This window comes from Pygocentrus nattereri, chromosome 17 (assembly GCF_015220715.1).
Source record: "Pygocentrus nattereri isolate fPygNat1 chromosome 17, fPygNat1.pri, whole genome shotgun sequence".
Classification (NCBI taxonomy): domain Eukaryota; kingdom Metazoa; phylum Chordata; class Actinopteri; order Characiformes; family Serrasalmidae; genus Pygocentrus; species Pygocentrus nattereri.
Window position 1 is genome coordinate 37,932,244 of NC_051227.1, and position 19,703 is coordinate 37,951,946.

General features: G+C 41.9%; 2 protein-coding genes and 1 non-coding gene across 4 annotated transcripts in view; all 3 read left to right on the top strand.

Annotated features, from left to right (window-relative positions):
- Positions 1–8,623, top strand: part of dyrk1ab (dual-specificity tyrosine-(Y)-phosphorylation regulated kinase 1A, b) — a 31,383-nt gene extending 22,760 nt beyond the window's left edge. Inside the window, exons 4-11 of the mRNA XM_017711037.2 lie at positions 435–623; positions 917–1,064; positions 1,811–2,097; positions 2,218–2,364; positions 2,709–2,849; positions 2,937–3,240; positions 4,245–4,369; positions 4,597–8,623. Coding sequence (XP_017566526.1) covers positions 435–623; positions 917–1,064; positions 1,811–2,097; positions 2,218–2,364; positions 2,709–2,849; positions 2,937–3,240; positions 4,245–4,369; positions 4,597–5,205 — 1,950 coding nt within the window. The 3' untranslated portion in view covers positions 5,206–8,623. The remainder of the gene's footprint in view (positions 1–434; positions 624–916; positions 1,065–1,810; positions 2,098–2,217; positions 2,365–2,708; positions 2,850–2,936; positions 3,241–4,244; positions 4,370–4,596) is intronic.
- Positions 8,624–9,503: 880 nt separating this feature from the next.
- thap12b (THAP domain containing 12b) lies at positions 9,504–15,758 on the top strand. Of its 2 annotated transcripts, none has more exons than XM_017711036.2 (5): positions 9,504–9,779; positions 12,292–12,412; positions 12,540–12,647; positions 13,468–13,504; positions 13,615–15,758. In XM_017711036.2, exons 2-5 carry the CDS (start codon positions 12,398–12,400, stop codon positions 15,489–15,491), a joined length of 2,037 nt encoding a protein of 678 aa, XP_017566525.1. In that variant the 5' UTR covers positions 9,504–9,779; positions 12,292–12,397; the 3' UTR covers positions 15,492–15,758. The 2 variants fall into 2 exon arrangements, with proteins under 2 accessions (XP_017566525.1, XP_017566524.1); XM_017711035.2 differs by lacking the exon at positions 9,504–9,779 and adding an exon at positions 10,276–10,570.
- trnap-cgg lies at positions 9,896–9,967 on the top strand. The gene has a single exon. It is a non-coding gene; the product is annotated as a tRNA-Pro (tRNA).
- Positions 15,759–19,703: the final 3,945 nt, after the last annotated feature.

Sequence of the window (19,703 nt, forward strand, 5' to 3'; positions counted from 1 at the left end):
GAGCAGTTTGGATACGTGCTTTCTTATGTTGTTTGTACAGAAACGTCACCCCAAATGTTTGAGCTCTCAGCAGTGGGAGATTATAACGAATGTAGCTGTAAAATGCACATAAATTCCAGTAATGACTTCATATAAATGGTTATCAAAACATGTATAATCTTACTCCTTGCTCACAAAATTGTTAAAATGTTGAATAAAATTATTGAAAATACTAGTTGGCCTTTTCATAATACTTAAATCCATATGATGCGTTTAATATTATGTTATTGTGTGTGAAGTACTGAACTTTTCAACGGTCGCATATAGCAAACTTTTACATTTATGCTTTAGTAGTTACAAAAGGTGTTGTATAGAAACATTTTGCAAAATCCTATCATAGCTTTTATGTTTTCTTTGTCTAAGCACTTTTTGCATGGTTGTCTTTGTCCGTGTAGGTGTATTATGCAAAAAAGAAACGGCGGCATCAACAGGGTCAAGGTGAGGACTCCAGCCATAAGAAGGAGAGGAAAGTCTTCAATGATGGTTATGACGATGACAACTATGACTACATTGTCAAGAATGGAGAGAAGTGGATGGACCGTTATGAAATCGATTCTCTAATTGGAAAAGGTTCATTTGGACAGGTACGACTGCTTAAGTGCAAAACATTAACACACAGAATTCCTTATTTTAAAGGCAGTGTCTCTTTTATTATTTCTTTGTTCATTTATTCATTCAGGCCACGGTTCTGAAATCAGGAGTTAAAATGAGATGCTGTCATAAATGAACTTTTCTAAGCAGTAGACATTTTCACTAGCAAAAATGTTGAGATGCCTATGGCATCAGGCAGTATGTTTATACTTAGTGGCTTCAAAAGGACTGTGATGGGTGATCTGCATGTAGTATAACATGAACGTGTTCTGATGGCGTGTTGCAGGTTGTAAAAGCTTACGACCGCGCTGAGCAGGAGTGGGTAGCGATTAAGATCATCAAAAACAAGAAGGCTTTTCTCAATCAAGCTCAGATTGAAGTGCGGCTTCTTGAACTCATGAACAAACATGACACGGAGATGAAGTACTATATAGGTAATGCACATTTCAGACTTTAAAGGATCACTTTACAATGTTTCAGTTCAGTGCTTTGTAGTTTTAATGCTTTTAATATGGGAATGGTGCTTGTGCTCTGGCGACTGATTTACTGCACAACATGGTTTTAGACTTACATGTAACAGTTAACTACTGATATTATTATCAGTTAACTAGTATTTTTAAAGGGGAAAGTGCTCAAACAGTTCTGTATGGCAGAGAAACTTGATCTCTTGCATAACGGCTCCAAGAAAGAATAATTGTGAAATAAACACTAAAGCAGAATGTTTTCTGTATTCATAGGTTATAGAGAAGTCAGAGGTTCACAAGTTACACGATGCATACAAGAGAGCAATTAGAAGCAATTCATATTTTTTAGTTGGTTGCAAAATCAACTTTTTTTTTTTTTTTTTTAAGAAAATAAAATGCAAAGCATTTTTATTGTTAAATGTTATTTTGGTGGAAACAACTTTTAGATTTTTATTTTATTGTTTGCTGAAAGTCAGTGGAAATGTATCTAGTTACAATTTCTCCTTAACATTTTATTTATTTGGGTAAATCAGTCGCAGAGTCCATGAACATTGTGTAGAAGCAAGAGAATGTTTGCCCACTTCTGTCAGGGTTTAGTCACATTTGTTGCATGAACATCAGCAAAATAAGCAGTTTTACATTTTTTTTTGACTACAGTGCTATAATGTTTTCTCTCCGTGTTTTTCTGTCTTTCTCTCTTCTTCATCACTACTTAGTTCATCTGAAGCGGCACTTCATGTTCCGGAATCACCTTTGCTTAGTATTTGAAATGTTGTCATACAACTTGTATGACTTGTTACGAAATACAAACTTCAGAGGAGTTTCTTTGAACCTGACCAGGAAGTTTGCCCAGCAGCTGTGCACAGCACTGCTGTTTCTCGCCACCCCTGAGCTCAGTATCATCCACTGTGACCTCAAGCCAGAGAACATCCTGCTATGTAACCCCAAGAGAAGCGCCATTAAAATAGTGGACTTCGGGAGCTCTTGCCAACTGGGACAAAGGGTATGCCTTTTTTTTTTCTCTCGTTTATGGTGTTTATTTATTTTTTTTAATTTAGTGTTTGAATGTAAGTAATGTGTAAATCTGGCAACCTGGTGAACCTTTTTCCTGCTCTTTTTCCAGATATATCAGTACATCCAGAGTCGATTCTATCGCTCCCCTGAAGTGTTATTGGGAATGCCATATGATCTGGCCATAGACATGTGGTCACTAGGATGCATACTAGTTGAGATGCACACAGGCGAGCCTCTGTTCAGTGGAGCCAATGAGGTAAAATATGGACAAGGACAAGTTGACTTCACAGATGAAATGTATTTTTAAAATGTCATTTTATAGAAACATTTTGAAAAATTAATGTTAACAGAATGTCTTTTTGTTTGCTCTGTTGACTGTAATTAATATCTTAATACATAAACGGTCAGTTTGATCTACATGACTACAGTTTGGTTGATGACGTTTAAAATGGTGAATCCTGCTTTAATCTATGAGATAACAAATTAAATTGGACATCTGACAAATGAACCTGCGTGTCATACATGTGTCTGTGCTGTACTAGCAGGCTACAGTTTCAACTGCCAACGTCCTAATATTCAAACTACTTTCATTGTTTTTAGGTTGACCAGATGAACAAAATTGTTGAAGTTCTTGGTATCCCACCCAATCACATAATGGACCTAGCACCAAAAGCCAGAAAGTTTTTTGAGAAGTTGTCAGATGGGACATGGAGTATAAAGAAGACCAAAGACGGGAAAAGGGTATGCATCATCAGCAGTGTATTCATCTCATTGACTCGAGTTTATATGGTCAGTATAAGTAATTTATCTTTTCTTCTCCGTGAACAGTACAAACCTCCGGCTTCTCGAAAGCTCCATGTCATCTTGGGAGTGGAAGGTGGTGGACCAGGGGGCCGAAGGGCTGGCGAATCGGGCCATGCAGTTGCTGATTACTTGAAATTCAAAGACCTTGTGCTCAGAATGCTGGACTATGACCCTAAGACAAGAATCCAGCCCTACTATGCCCTTCAGCACAGCTTCTTCAAGAAAACAGCAGATGAAGGAACAAATACAAGCAGTAGTGTTTCAACAAGTCCTGCACTTGAGCAGTCACAGTCCTCAGGGACCACTTCTAGTACATCCTCAAGCTCAGGTACTTATCAAATATATTTTCAGTTGTATAACTTATGTCGCTTGGAAACGATAGACCAGTGACATCTTTGGTAATGTATCAGAGAGGACCCATCAAATCCAGACTGGAACTCTGGACACTCGACACAAACAGAAAACCTGAGCTGAGTTGAGGGCATGACGTACATGGTCTATACTCCTCACCCACTCGCTCAGCCCCTTCACTCCTCACCCACTTTCTGACCCCTTCAAAATACCTACAACTTCAAAATCAGATGCAACAAACGCTCCCGTCTGATGGCCCATCTCCTTTAAATTCATGGAACAGACTGCAGCTGCAGTACGAGAAGAAAACACAGTAGAAACATGAACGCGCAACAGATTTACCTGAGTAGATTTCAGGTAACTTGGCTTAGCTGAGACAAGCATTTTGTGTTTTCAAGCGAACGCACTTTTAAGCAGCTAAAGCTGTTGGCTTAGTTATTAGAGTTATTAGTGACAACCTGCCTCAGCTCTGGTTCTTTTTCTGTTAGATGTCCATGGAAAGGTTGAGATCCAGTCTGGATTTGATGCTGGTTTCAAAGTCCAAACTTTAAACCCTTGTTGAAATGTTATGGCTTTTGTTTCTTTTTAACTGTTACCTTCTTCACAGTCTTTAGTGTACTATAAAGACTGGCTTTTCTCCCTACACACATTGCTATATACCCAAGCAAAAATATTAATGAATTCTACAAAAAAATAAAGATCCTGAAGCTACAATTGAACTCCTCGGTTAATTGTAGGCTTTAGTTGACATGTAAAGAGCAGGAAAATCACCAAACTCTGCTGGACCCATCAGGACAGCAGGTTACCACACATACTCTATAGGTTGTGGAATAAAATAAATGTTTATTATCTCAGTAACTGTACTGCAGAGTGTTAGGATTTTTGTTCTGAAAATTTATGTAGAGGGTGGGGAAATTGAGAGAGATTATTTGACGGCGTGACTGATCCCATTTAGTATAAGCCATTTCGTCATCTTCTCAGGAGGATCATCTGGAACAAGCACCAGTGGCAGAGCAAGATCTGATCCAACTCACCACCATCGACACAGTGGGGGTCACTTTGGCACAACAGTGCCATCCATAGACTGTGACAACCTCTGCCCTCAGGTATTGCTCGGTTAAGATTTAGGACTTATTTAAAATATATTTTCTAGGCTTATTGCTTAATTATTCATTTAAAGAGTTATTGTCCAGTAACTGAGGAAGGGAAGCCTGAAGTTTAGTTATTGAGTTTGACTATATAAGTAGCCAGAATCTTTGACTTGTTTAGTCTTATTTTATTGACTGTGCTATTGTGTGCCCTTTTTGCACATCTGTGTACTCAACCCTTACAGACGAGACAGCCTTACCATCCACCTGTAGTATGGACTGGCGGTGTTGGACCGGACCCTGTCACTGTAGAGACACATCCAGTCCAGGAGACCACCTTTCATGTGCCTCCCCAACACCCTAAGGCATTGCACCCCCATCACCACCACCACCATCACCACCACCATCACCATCATCATCACGGACAGGTCATAACCGCGCACCCTCGACCACGGCTCTACAACTCGCCCACCAACAGCGCCTCCACACAGGATTCCATGGAGGTTGTGCATGGTCATCTGTCCATGACATCCCTGTCTTCCTCTGCATCCTCTTCCTCCACATCTTCCTCTTCCACGGGAAACCATGGTAACCAGGCTTACCAGTTTCGCCAGGTTCCTGCCAGTACCCTGGACTTCAGCCAAAATGGAAGTATGAACATGGGTTTGGGTGCCTTCTCAAATCCTCGCCAAGAAACTGGCATTGCTGGACATCCAACTTACCCCGTTGCCACAAATACTGGACCTAGTCACTTCATAACAGAGGGACATTTGGGCTTGAGGCAAGGCATTGATAGAGAAGAGTCTCCAATGACTGGAGTATGTGTTCAGCAGAGCTCAATGGCCAGTTCGTGACTAAGCTGAAAATGGTTTGTCTTCTGTGTGTGATTTATTATTTTTTTTTTCTAGGTGATGTTTTCTTTTTCTCCTGTTTTTGAAAAGGTGCATAGACAACAAAAAGCTGCTCACTTTTTAGGGGAGATATCACTGAACCGCTACAACTGAAGAGTATTTAAAGTATATATGTATTTCAGATATTTTTTTTTTCCCAGTCAATAGACACATTAGTAATACTGCAAAATAACCATAGTGAAAATTGACACGTCCGTCTGCGAGTTCACTGACTGCACATAGTATTGATTTATCATTCATTGTTTTTTTTTTTTTAAAGATTCTTTTGTTCTGTTTTTGTCTTTCTTTTTTTTCCTGACCATTTCAGAGCAGAGAGCTGCCACGCAACTAGCTGTATGTAAAGCAATGCAAAAACATCCATTAAGTTCAAACAGTAAAACATTTTTGCCTTTTTTTTCCTTTTGGACTGGTTGTTATTTATTTACCCTTTAAGTGAAGCCTCTCAGAGCTGTGTGTTAACCTGTAGTGTGTCGAGGAAGCAGTACTTGCAGTGATATTTCGTCTTGTCCGTATTGTGTAACTCTTCAAGGGGGGCACATGGACGTTGCTTCAGCAGCGAGCACTTGGCTGCGAATGGGAGAGACCCGCGCTGGTGCTTGCTGAGTCGGATGCAGTACTGTCCAGGCTGGAAGCTGTTTGTATGAGGCAGCTTCAAGTGTGTGTGTGTGTGTGTGTGTGTGTGTGTGTGTGTGGCTATTGAGGAGGAGGAGACACACTGAAGGGGGTTGTATACAGAGTAACGGGCTGTTGTTAAGCATCTTATTGGCCTTACGAATTTTGGACTTCTGAATGAAAAAGAGATGGACAGACAGTGAAATAAAAACGGCTTTCCTCTATTTTTAACGTTGAAATGGTCCTGAATCGTTTAGGGGGAATGCCGAATAAAGTAAAAAAAAAAGAAGTAATTAAGAATGGTTATTAAGAGGCCTTTATCTAAGGGACTTAAAGGGACTCTTAATTACAGGGTCAAGTGTCCCGAACACGACTTCCTATAATTCTTTCTTACCGAAGTGGAATTTCATGATGAAGGTAGTCCACCCATATTTGAGATGCTTGATTTTATTTATTTCTTTCCTCTTGTTTCCTTTTTGAGTATACGGTTTCCGTTTGAAGACTGCTTCAATTTGCCTCTTCAATTTTTAGTACAGAAATATGTGCTGAAATTTGTGACTGCCTTTTTCGCCTCTCGAATTATGCTGTGAATTTTACACACTTTTTTTTTGTTTTGTTTGATCATCTCTCTCTCTCTCTCTCTCTCTCCCTCTCCCTCTCTCTCCATTTTTCTCCTTTTCTTTTTTTTTTATACCAAAGCGATTGTTTTTATAGTACTTGGTGTCTGTAACCAATAATGTAGCAGTTCACCACTTCAACGCAAGGTTTATTAAAGTATCGACTTTTGTCCATACAAAATGTCCATCAACTGCTATTGCGAACTGGAGCTTTTTGCTGAACTTGGTACATTTTTAATGTTGATCGATTTGCTTGTCATGTGGTTAAACACCCTTATCAACTTTTTTTGTTTGTTTTGATTTTGTTTTTTTTTGTTTTTTTTACATTGAGCAAGATGTCAAGCATCACTTAGCAAGACACTGTCTGCTGCTCTGCAGGCTACAGAGCAACTGAGTGACCTGCGACAGATTCAGAGAGAAAAGTATTTCCGTTTTGTATTTGTGGTCTATCAGTGGGTGACGCTGCCTTTTCTACTTACTTTGAATAACATGCTAATTTGTACCTTTTTATGTACTGAAGTAGCTACTCGAATTAAAGTATTCAGGCAGTCCGACTGTAGCTACCGTCACGTCCAAGTCGAATCTGTCAAACGTTTTTTTTTGTTTGTTTTTTGTTTTTTTGGTTTGGTGGTTGCTTCCCATATGCTACCCAAAGGGAACCTACAGATGACTTGGCATATGGGTACACGAGAATGCCTGGGCACATGCATGTTTAAGAGAACCTTGTTTTTGTTTTCCCCCATCACTTCAGCGATTGATCAATCGCGCAAGAGATCTCACCCGGACTTTACGTCACGACGGAGGTTGCGACACGTTCTCCCACCCACCCCTCACACTTTGCATTGGGTGTCAGCCAAGACCAACACCTCACTTATTACCTCTGAATCTAGCAGTTCAAAACCAGTCAGCAGGACACTCTCATGCCAGAAAGTGGTGTTTCGTTTGCTGTTTTGTTACTCACTACCTTCTTATAAACGTAATCAGCTTTGATACATTTACATATCCCAAGAAGAAGTAATAGTAATGAGAAAATGGTTTATGTAAATGTTAGATTGCTTTTAAAAAAAAAGAAAAATAGTTTTTATAAATACTGTTTGGGTGGGGGCGGGGGGGAGCCAGCAGTTTGCTAAACTCAACGTAAAACATTCCAAAATCAAAAATTGAAAAGGAAAAAAAAAAAAGTTTGAGACTTTAAGTGTGTACCTGTTTCAGCTGTTACTAAGTGACATCTGATTTAGTGCGGTTTTCATGAAATGCAGCCCCTTTTTAATAGTTGAAATAGAATTTATGTATATATTTATATTTTTTTAATAAAGGAAGTATAGAACTCACTACATTTACTCCTGCTGGCATATCAATCGCGTTTGGTTCTGGTTTTGAAGAGCAATGTTCTTTTCCTCTGACTCAGCTCACCGGTGCAAAACGTAGAGCGCACTGAGAATGACACTAAAAACGTAGGCCTTCTATAAGAGGACAAGAGAAAAGTCTTGTACGTGAGGATTACTTTCACAGGGTAATAGTATGCATGTATATTCACAAGGTTTTCCGTTTGTTCGCCCTTTTGTCAGAGGAAGATTGTGGTTCACCACAGCCTGCATGCACAGAGCATCATGAAAAAAAGAGAGGAGGAATGCTGATTTGGGATCTGACCGTATTTAATGTAAATGGTCAGGGAGTATAGATTAGGTCTAGATCAACACTCCTACTCTGAGAAGCTTTGTGTACCGACGGCTCAGTCTCCCAACCCCGATCGCACCACAACAGTCACTGTTTAGAGAGTAGAGTATCGTTATATGTAGGACTCCTGGAGCTGCTCTGGCTGTTGTGCTGCTGTGGTGGTGGGAAACCAAGCCCAGGTGTTTTATGAGGTAAACTTTCCTTTCCACAGAACTTGAATTTCTCACTCTTAAAATGTTCTGCTGCCATTTTGAACTTTGTTTTCCTTTTAAAAAACAAAAACAACAACAAAAAAAAAAAACATGCAACATGCACTATATAACTGAACAGCATGGGGAAAAGGATACGTGTCCACAGATTGTAAAACTAGTCAAGACTTTGCTGTGTATATGAAAATGCCCTTTGTATTATATTCAGTCTTATGTATGATATATATAAAAAGAACCTACTTGACATCCGCTGTGCCTTTTTCTTCATTTACGGCTCGTGCTTTGCTGATGCAGCAAGTCTCGGTTACAGCATCGTTAAAATCAAGTTACTTGGAGGCATAACATTCTTAATGAATGGTCAGCTGTCACATCTCTCTGGTACTTCTGTCACGATTTGTAGTGATCTCTATGTATTTCTAGAACTTTGAACCCTGGATTGCATTAATATTTATCTGCTGTATCGCTGCTGTCGGATGAAAAACCTTGTACCTCCAAAATAGTAACTTTACAGGAGAAGGAAAAAAAAACATACTTCACTTTCAATGTAAGTCAATGGAACCAGAATTTTTCCCGTGTCATTATGGGTAATTTCTTTTAGGCCTCTCATCATAAAATTTACCAACAATGTAAAGAGTAACAGACACTTTCAAATTACGTCAAAAACTGAAAAATGGAGATACAAGGTTTTCTTCCGACAGCAACAATATTCTCATATTGAACATACTGCATGTCTAATACTTAATAATTTGCCAGAGCACTGTCTGACTGTTCTCCCAACACTCGTAATTAGGGATGCACCAACATGAATTCTGGTTTGATGATAATATCCAGTCCTGTTTTTCAGTGCTGATGTTCACATGGATAAATATACATTTATGAAATGGGGATTAACGTTTTTTTTTTGTTTGTTTATTTGCAATATTAATAAAAAGAACACCTAGTAATCCAGGGCTATTTAAAAGTTCTAATCTTCTGGAGCACAGCAATCAAATATCGCTTTTAATAATCTGCAGAATCGAATAATCTGACAATTTTCTGCGATACTAATATAACTCCGATATTATCGCGCGTCCCTACTTTTCACACAGCTTACGTCTTTGGCTTATCTCAGGGATCCTTCCTCTGGCTGTGTTTTCGCTGTTACTGGTAAAACGCCACTAACCTTATACGTTACGTTGCAGGATTGATTTAGGCTTCAACTGCCTTCCTGTTCGTCAGCTTCTCGTTCGAATTTTTCCGCTCCACCTTAAATGGTGCAGCAGTCCCATTCTGGTGTCTACATTCTGGAGCGCCCGAGTGTGACTGCTGACCGATTTAAGGTGGAACGGAAAAAATTCGAAAAAGGCGCTGACTTGAGCTGCGTTTTAGGCCGGTTCCTCTGAGGTTCCTCCTCGGGCTCTCGGTGAGTTTTTCTTGTGAACGTCGTCCTCGGCTGCTCATTCGGACGCTGCAGGCCGAGCGAGCGCGTTTCAGAGTCTGTCGTTGTTATTGAGCCAGCGCGGCGGTATTTCAGCGCGCGGCTCGTTGGTCTAGGGGTATGATTCTCGCTTCGGGTGCGAGAGGTCCCGGGTTCAAATCCCGGACGAGCCCAAACATTTACCACGAATTTTAACACCCTAAAATCTTTTTTTTTTAAAAAAAGGAACAACGGCAACGTTACACACTTTGTTTGTTGACTTATTTATTTAGTAATAATAATAATAATAATGATACAAGTCGATCGAATGTTAATGTTAAAGTTAAATCGATCGGTTTGTTGCACAAAACTGTGACTTAGTTCAGCACCAGCTATTGATCAAAGCGTTTGCCCAAACCGACATGTCAGCCGCGGTTATGCCCGATTTACAGCCCGTGTCGCTGCTATTTCTGCTCATTTCTTCGTTTTTGTGAAAACGTGACTTTAGTCTTATTTTGCCTTGTGGCGATGAGCGGAGCACACTGGGACTGGCGAACTGCATTGTGGGCCGGTAGTCCAGTCCCTGCTCCCGTTTGGCGCTTTGTTAGCTAATGCTAGCGATGTAGTCCAGTAGATTAAACTCCACCAGCTTCTTTACTCGCGACCTGAAAACTATATTTTAGCGCGCTTACATTCATTTCACACACGATGCCAAATTTCTGCGCGGCTCCGAACTGCACCAGAAAAAGCACCCAGTCTGATTTGGCTTTCTTTCGGTTTCCGAGAGATCCTGAGAGGTACGTTCGCCTTGCGGGCTCGTTTCTGTTGGAAATCCCGGGTTTAATGACTGCGGCCTGGTTAGCGCGGAGCTGGATGGAGCTGCTGCCCGCAGCCTGGCGGTGTCCGAGCGGAGCGGAGCGGCGGTTAATAACGACGGCGAGTCCGTATGTCAGCCAGCGTGTCAGAGGCCAGCGAGAGCTGGGCTTGTGCTGCGGCGTGGACCATGCTTTCAGATGGTCGCTGGGTGTTGGGTCTAATAGAAGTCTTTTCTGGCCAGCCGGTCTCCTTATTTGACTTTCTGACCACTACAGGTTAGAGGCCACCTGCTGACACAGGCTTGGCCTCTTAAGCAGAGGAATGTAAAGCGGACACCGCATTTAATCCACTTCTGTCTGCACTCGAGGTCCAGTTTATCAGCAACACTCACATTATATCTAGGTGCCCTTTATAGGACAGGTACCGGCTGTCGTCCACCTGTTTCTCCGCACGCTTTCTTAGCCCCCCCTGCTTTAGTGGCTCTTCCCCATGTGAAAACGTCATATCGTGGTGGAGGGAGGGGGGGGGGTACTTGTCTCTGATTGCACCTGCTGTTGTTGTGGTTTTCATTCTGGTCATTTGTGTTCCTTGTCTACACTCTTAGATTAAGGTTAAGTGACCCTTATTAGTCCCGCAACGGGGAAATTTCACCTCCGTGTTTGACCCATCCGTGCTGTGAACACACACACACACACTAGGGGGCAGTGAGCACACTTGCCCGGAGCGGTGGGCAGCCCTGTTCACAGCGCCCCGGGGAGCAGTTGGGGGTTAGGTGTCTTGCTCAAGGACACCTCAGTTGCGTACTGAAGGCACTGGGGATCGAACCGGTCACAGGGCCAGTTCCCTAACCTCCAGTCCACGACTGCCCCCACGACATGCGAATCGTAGTTCGTGGCCTTAACTGTTCCTTTGCTGTCATGGCTGATCCCGCTGTGTACACTGATGTTGCTTGATCTGTACCGTATCATATGCACTGACTGATTCCTTTGGAATCCAAGGGGGGGACTGTTAGATCCTGATGTCAGTGCATACTGATCAATGCACGGCCCTGGATTCATGACTATATCATGACCTGTGGGGTTCCGGCCTGTGGTGCGCATAAGGCCTTAGGGCTTGCGTCATACAGAGGCCTCATATGGTGAGTTGTAACTCGTAGAGACAGCGATATCCGATCAGCAATGTTCTAACACTACCTGTTGTTTAGGCTTCATGTTCCTGGACGCCATAAACGTCCTTGGGGGACCTTGTCCACCTAAAGGCCTATTTCATCCAATCCTCTCTCTCTGTTGTCGCATGATCACGCGATGCTCATGCCATTTGTGTGTATATAAGCTCGGCTGTTCTGATTAATAAACGGGAAAAGCGTTCCGAGTGCAGACCTAGTGTCTGCGGTCATTTGAGTTTCCCCCGGCTGGCTAGACTCTCGGGAGGACTTCTGGCTAAGTTCACAGCTTTGGTATTGAGGTTGAACCCTAGAACCTAAAACGTCATCAAACGGTTCTTGCAGCTAGTCTGTGAAGTCGTCTGTGCCTGTGGTGCGCTCGTTGTGTGTGACAAGAATTTCTAAGGGTTTAATAACAACTCGCTTCTTTCTAAGTAAACCTGTCTCTTCCGGAGCGCTGCAAATTCAGTTAGACCCTCTAGTTGCTAGAAACGGATCATTGTGTTATAACACCTATGCACTTCTCTTTTACGCACACAGATGTAGGCTGTGGGTGGAGAACTGTCGGCGTGCAGACCTAGAAGAGAAAACTCCAGACCAGTTGAACAAACACTACCGACTGTGTGCAAAGCACTTCGAGCCAGCAATGATATGCAAAACCGTGAGTGTCTGTAGCCGTGACTTCAGAAGCCGGACGTCCATCCTGAACACCCCTGTTATGGATTGTTAGTAGTGGTCTTTATATATTGGCGAACGTTATTTATATATATATATTTTTTCCATTTCAGAGCCCTTACAGGACCGTGCTGAGGGACACCGCCATTCCCACCATTTTTGATTTAACCAGCCACCTCAGCAATCCACATAGCAGACATCGCAAACGAATCAAAGTTTTGGTAAACTGCTCTTTTCACACATCGTTCATTCATTCATTTACACAGGAAATGTATCCACGGAGGCCGAGGTCTTATTCATAGCAGAACCAATTAATAAAACAACAATGCGTATATAATACAAATACAATAAAAATGAAATTAAAAGTGTAAAGGATAGTATAACAATACTTATTAATTAATCATTTTAAAGTCATAAATAGGGCTTTGTAAAGACGTGCTAAAATAACTTATTTTTCTGCCTTTTACTTGGATAATTAAACTTTTTATACACTGCCATACTAGTTTGCCTCCACTGTATCAGCCCTACACACGTCACTTTATACATTACCAGTATTAAGATGTGCACCGTCTACCTCGGACTCATGCTGCTGTTATTTGCACCTTACTATTTATTGTTTATTGTTACTTCTGGGAGTTAACTGGGACCTTAGTTACACTATTGTGTTCCACCCCATGTACTACATGTGATGCGAATGACAATAAAGCCTTATCTTATCTTATCTAGTACAGTGCCCTAATGGAAACATGCTTTTATATTCTTTTTACAAGAAAATCGAGACGGTTATGTTTATATTCAAGTCAGTTTGACCAAATCATTATGTATTAGCATTGGTATCAAGTATATTTTTTTATTTAAGTGAGAGCAGGAACATTTAATTACGAATGAAATTAAGAAATCTTTCATAGCCGGGAGATGCTGCCCTCTGACATGCTCGTGTACTCATTGATATGTTTGTATTCCTACTTGTAATTGAGCAGTGCTGCTTTTATTATTATGCTTTGTTTTATCTGATTTCTTTTTTGTTTTTATTTCTTATAGACAGATGAAGAGGTCCGGAAGATAAAAGAGAGGAGATGTAAGTATTACATTTACGTTGAAGAAGGATCAACCGAAGCTGAGAGTTGAATCTCGTTCACGCTGTAAATTTATGTATGTTTTTTTTTTTTCTGTACCTTTTCCTCTCAGTGGAGTCTTCGATTGAACAGTTGCTGGCCAAAAAGGACAAAAATGACAGTCAGGATGGCATGGAGACCAATGATGATGTACCACAGTTAACACCACACCAGAGAGAACTAAGAGAGTTCTTAAGGTCTTTGTTTGAAGTGATCGTTTTGATAGGAAAACAAAGCTTCCCGTTGAGTTTGCATTCAGAAGATGATCAGGACAGCCATCCGGTGATCATGAGCACCTTTCAAGCCCTGCTAGAAAACCGCATTAATGCAGGGGACAAATTCTTAAGAGGGAAATTTGAAGCCACAGCTGTTAATGAGGAATATTGGCCAGCCACGCAGCAGAGGAAACTGCTGGAGGTTTGTGAGAGATACGTTCGAGAGGAGCTTCTCCAGGAAGTAAGGGAGAGTCGCTTTTTTTCGCTTGTGACCGGGGAGCTGGTGGAGTTTTCAGAGGGCCAGCACATCCCAGTGTTCTTGCGTTTTGTGGACCAAACCAACACTCTTAGAGAGGAGTTCATAGAGTTCCTCTCATTCGAGGGAGAGGAACTTTCTACGGCTGATAAATTGGAGTCTCACGTCACAAAGCAGTGGGGACTGAGTATGGAACACTGTAGAGGCCAAGCGCATGCTGTCTCCGGTGTACTTGGCAGTAGAATGAAGGCCATAGCCACCCAGCTGATGGAGAGATACCCCATGGCCGTTAATACTCCTTGCTCTACCTGTGCACTTAACGTTCACCTAGCAAACAGCATGCCCCTGACTGGAGTTCAGGTTGTGATGTCGGTTCTGAAGAAGGCAGACTCATTTTTTAAGGCATCGCCGCTCCTGCAGGTTGAATTAGACGGTGCCATCTCGATTCTCTTTCAGGACAACGTGGAGAAAGGGAATGATCTTAAGGAGAGCTGTCGTGCAACTTGGATGGACCTGCATAATGTGTTTGAGATGGCTGTAGATTTGTTGGAGCCACTTCTGCTCTGCATGGACAGTGTACATGACAACGAAGACTTGAAGTGGAACGACGAAATCACAAGCAACGCTTACACAATCTCTGAGGCTTTGGCAGACTTTGAATTTGTCGTCACTCTGGTTGTACTTAAGAACGCTCTCTCCTTCACAAGAGCGTTTGGCAAGAACCTACAAGGAGAGACACTGGATGTGTTTTTCGCAGCCAGCAGTCTGACGGCGGTCTTGCATTCTTTGCATGAGGTTATAGACAATATTGAGGTTTACCATGAGTTTTGGTTCGAGGAAGCAGTGAACCTGGCTACCGCTATGGAGATCCCAGTCAAAGTCCCAAGGCTGTTCCTCAGGAAGCAGCAGGCAATGGAATCTGTGGAAATACAGGCTGAGTCATTCTTCAAAGAGTACCTAACCCTTCCAGTCATGGACTACATCATTCAGGAGGTTAAGGACATCTTCTCAGAGAACCACCTCAAAGCTCTAAAGTGTCTGTCACTTGTCCCTGCAGTCATGGGCCAGATGAAGTTCAATACGTCTGAAGAGGCCCATGCGGACGTGTTTAGGAGTGACCTTCCCCAGCCAGACACACTGCCTGCAGAGCTGCATTGCTGGAGGATCAAATGGAAGCACAGAGGGAAGGAAGTGAGCCTGCCGTGCACCATTCATGAGACTCTGCATCACTCGGATGTCAAGTTCTTCCCCAACGTCAATGCATTTCTGAAAATTCTGGCCTCTTTGCCAGTATTAAAGCTTGGGAGTGATCAAGGAGAGATTGGTCAGAAGCGCTTACAGGCTTACCTTTTAGACACACCGGTCAGCCACAGGTCAAAGAATCTGGCTGTGTTAAATATCAATTATCACATAAAAATGGATCTAGAGGAAATGGTTGAATGTTACATAAAAAGTTATCCGGAGGATGAAATTGATTAAAAATTGGTAGCTCTACAGAGACTTAATTTGTCGCCTGTCTATCCGTTTTTGGAAACCTCATCTTAAACAGCCTGTGCAGAGGCTCGGTTAGTTGAAAGCAGGTATATTTTTATAATTGCTGTATGTAGATTTTGACTGCATTTAACTTTGTGGACTGGTGTTACAAAGCTCTCCGACTGGATGACAGATGTTGCATTCTCTTTGTTTGAATACAAACAGTAATATTCCCCTTAATTAAAAGTGTAAATAAAAGACAATTTTAATACAGCTTTTTGAGACCAGCATATTACTTACAAGGATATTGGTGCGCTACAAGAGCAGTACAGGTAGTGCATTTTTAAGAGGCTTGTGTTATCTACACTGTTTACTGAAGTGCTTCATCTCTTAGGGTGTGTGTATAAATGTCTACAGATAACAGAACCCAGGCAGAAGGAGCGTTGTGTATCAAATACATCCGTTTTCTAAGCCGCTTCTCCCTCAGGGTCGCGGGTGCTGGAGCCTATCCCAGCGGTCATCGGGCGGAAGGCAGGATACACCCTGGACAGGTCGCCAGTCCATCGCAGGGCGGACAGACACTCACACACTCGGGCAATGTAGCATCTCCAATTGGCCTGACTGCATGTCTTTGGACTGTGGGAGGAAACCCACGCAGACACGGGGAGAACATGCAAACTCCACACAGAGAGGACCCCGGTCACCTGGCTGGGAATCGAACCCAGGCCCCCCCCTTGCTGTGAGGCGACAGCGCTACCCACCGTGCCGCCTCTCAAATACAGATTTTTTTCTTTCTTTTTTTCCCCCCAAATCAAAGCTTCAGACGTCAAAGTCTTTGTGTTTTGATGTGAAATGCATTCCAGAGAATTGCACAGCTCCTGATTTCTTTAGAGTGCTGGTAATAGGAGCCAGGGGTCACAAGGTCCAGAACACAAATGTGGTCATTTTATTTAATCTCCAAATGGCTAGTGAATCTATCTTTGAGTTTTTAAAAGGGTAGAAATGTAAGTGTTCTTTAGAGACCTTTTTACGCCCTGCTTGTATCACTTTGCCAATAAACTGGTTTTAAAAAATTGCCAAAAAGCATAAAACAATGTCTCGGGTATTGGAGAAGTGTTTTCGTAAACCTTTCGTGTAATAACTTTCTGTGAGGGAGCTGAATGCTTCAGGAATGCTGCGGGGCTCCAATCTCCCAGCCATGTTTTAAACAAAATAACTCGCGACTCCAGTGGAATAAAATAGGTTATCACAGTTTTTGGAATGTAGGCCTAGATGATCTGTTATTGATCATTTGCTTTTCCCATAAGCCAGTGGTTCCAAAAATGGTCCTGGAGGCCTCCTGCTGTGCACGTTTTCCTGCTGCAACACACTTGATCCCATTAATCAACATCTGTTAGCATAATGAATGGGCTTAAAAGGCCAAGTGACAGTTTGGCACTAAAGAGTTAAAAGAAAAAGCCATGTGCTGTGAAGTTTGAGCATTCCCTGCTCAGATGTCATGTTTCACTTCGTTTGTGTTCAGAAAAAACATTATGATGCGCTGCAGTGATTTCACTGATATTTTAAGGCTTTTAAAGACTTTTTTCTTAAATCATTAGAGGCATTTTAGTCTCAGTCTTGAGAGGAACCAGGTATCTGTAGTGTTTCATGGTTGAGGCATGGCTTGCGATACGTTTGAGAGAGCTCTGTCCACATGCGTGGCAGAGGTCAATGGTAAGGCAAAATAGTACTTGATATTTTTTTTATTTATTTACTAATTTATCTTTTCAGCATTACACATATAATCTCAGAATTCTCTAGTCATTTTGGAAGGTAAGTAAAATTGCTACAGTGTATTTGTGTTGCAGAAATCCCAATCCCTGGTTCCTTTCACCAGCACTGGAAAGAAATCAGTGAATCGTTTTACTTTAAAACAAATGACTTTTGCATCTGGCATCACACACCAGAGATCCGTGTGTGCAGAAACATTTAAAAATTGTTGGAATTCCCCTTTAAAGTAATTTTCTCCTTGTGTGTATGCAGAGGTGGGTGGTAATTAGATACATTTACTTCAGTAAAATATTGGTGAATTTGTACTCTGTACCTGTTTGTATCATAATACTTTTATTTCTTCTGAAGTATATTGGTGAGTAATATAAGTATATTGGCTTTGTACTGATTTAGCTGTTATATTTACTATTTACTCCCTTTTTGTGCTTTTAATTAAACGACAAACACAACAATTGAGTTAGTAAATAGTAAATACGAACAGCTAAATCAGTTATTGATAACATCTTTATTGCTTTGTGATTGGTGGCATTGCTGACTTTGGAGTTTCATTTCAGACCAAAAAGAGAAGAATAGATCCCAACAGTCTTCGCTTCCTATGCCGATACATGCAGCTAGGAAGTTTCACTGCAGGACTATAAGTTACTAAGTCATTTTTTGACCTGATACTTTTGTACGTCTACTCGAGCTGTTTAAGGTACTTTTACCTTCCATTGTGTCATTATTTTACCAAAGCATCAATACGTTTATTTGAGCACTGATTAAAGCTACTCTTCCCACCTCTGCATACCATACACCTCTACCCCCATGTCAGTGACAACTAAACATCTAAACAGTGCGCTAGGATTCCCATCTGCTTTTCATATTTAACCTGCAGTGAGAAATTAAAAAGAGCTTTCTGGGCAGTGGGGAAAGACATGGCTATAAATCAGGGATGCACAGCTCCGGTCATGGAGGTCCAGTGGCCAGTCAGTTTGGCAGCTCCCCTACTCAAACACACCCACTAAACCAGGCAATTAACAAATGAGTTGAATCAGGTGGGATTGAGAAGGGGAGTCAAACCCTCCTGAGCATGGAAAACTAGTTTTTGCACTCCTACTGTAATATTACACATAGTGCTGTCTTTATATATGATGTTTAGGAGCAGAACGTTGTGCTTCATTGACCAATATCTTCCTATGCTTTTTCGTAAGTGTGTTCTGGAGCGAAGGTTCTAAGAAAAAGTCTGCGTCTGATTCATTACATGTTCTTAAACTGCAGAATTGTTCTCCCCATCGTGCCCTTGAGTGTGTGTAGGTTTTGTTCTTACCTTAGAACAAATCCCAAATAAGACACTGGCGAGTGTCAGAATCTTCTTGAAAAAGGTTTTAAGCAGGAAATGTCTTTTTCAGAAAAGCTGAATGAAGCCTGATATCCTTAATATAAATATTATAATAAATATGATTATAAATATAAGTGTTAGGACTGCACCTCAAAGGATGTTAATGTCAATGCAAAAAAAGGATATGAGGCCTGTCATTTCTTATTTGTGGAGCTGTATTACCCATTAATTATATTGGGGGTGGGATGGTAGTATTAGGCTCCGGGACCACCCTGACCCTGAGGGAAAAGCAGCTTAGAAGATGTGTGTGTGTGTGTGTGTGTGTGTGTGTGTGTGTGTGTTTGTGAGTGTGATGGTAGTTCTCAAACCCATCTGTGGTGCCTCCCATGTATTTGCTTAATCCCTATGCCTTGTGAGTTGGGTTGAAGCAAAAATGTGAGCCATCTGTGGAAGCCTTCAGGACTGGCTTCAGAACCACTACTAGAGGATCCTACAGCGATTGAGAATTTTGTACACTTGTGGCATATTGAAAAAAAGCTACCAACTAAGAAGTGATAAACCTGAAATATCAAATTTACAATATTTTAATCATTTTAAAAATAATATTTTAATAATAATTTAAATAGTTTGTTAGTCAAGACGGGCGGCACGGTGGCGTGGTGGGTAGCGCTGTCGCCTCACAGCAAGGAGGGCCTGGGTTCGATTCCCCAGCCGGGTGACCGGGCTCCTCTCTGTGTGGAGTTTGCATGTTCTCCCCGTGTCTGCGTGGGTTTCCTCCGGGTTCTCCGGTTTCCTCCCACAGTCCAAAGACATGCAGTCAGGCCAATTGGGTGTGCTACATTGTCCCTAGGTGTGAGTGTGTGAGTGACTGTCTGTGTCTGTGTGTCTGCCCTGCGATGGAGTGGCGACCTGTCCAGGGTGTATCCTGCCTTCCGCCCGAAGACTGCTGGGATAGGCTCCAGCTCCCCCCTGCGACCCTGACGGAGAAGCGGCTTAGAAAATGGATGGATGGATGGATGTTAGTCAAGACATGTTTGGTGTTCAAAGTTGCTTTAGCCTTGCATAAGATCCTGCCCTGTGCTCTATGTTTGGGTACGGAAGAAAATATGTTGACCATGTGAGGAAAGAAA

Bases quoted from the DNA above. Each gene is read 5' to 3' on its own strand.
- thap12b (XM_017711035.2), top strand. From the start codon at position 10,482: ATGCCAAATTTCTGCGCGGCTCCGAACTGCACCAGAAAAAGCACCCAG. The intron at 10,571-12,291 runs GTACGTTCGCCT...TTACGCACACAG, and splicing joins TTTCCGAGAGATCCTGAGAG to ATGTAGGCTGTGGGTGGAGA. The intron at 13,505-13,614 runs GTAAGTATTACA...TTTTCCTCTCAG, and splicing joins GAAGATAAAAGAGAGGAGAT to TGGAGTCTTCGATTGAACAG.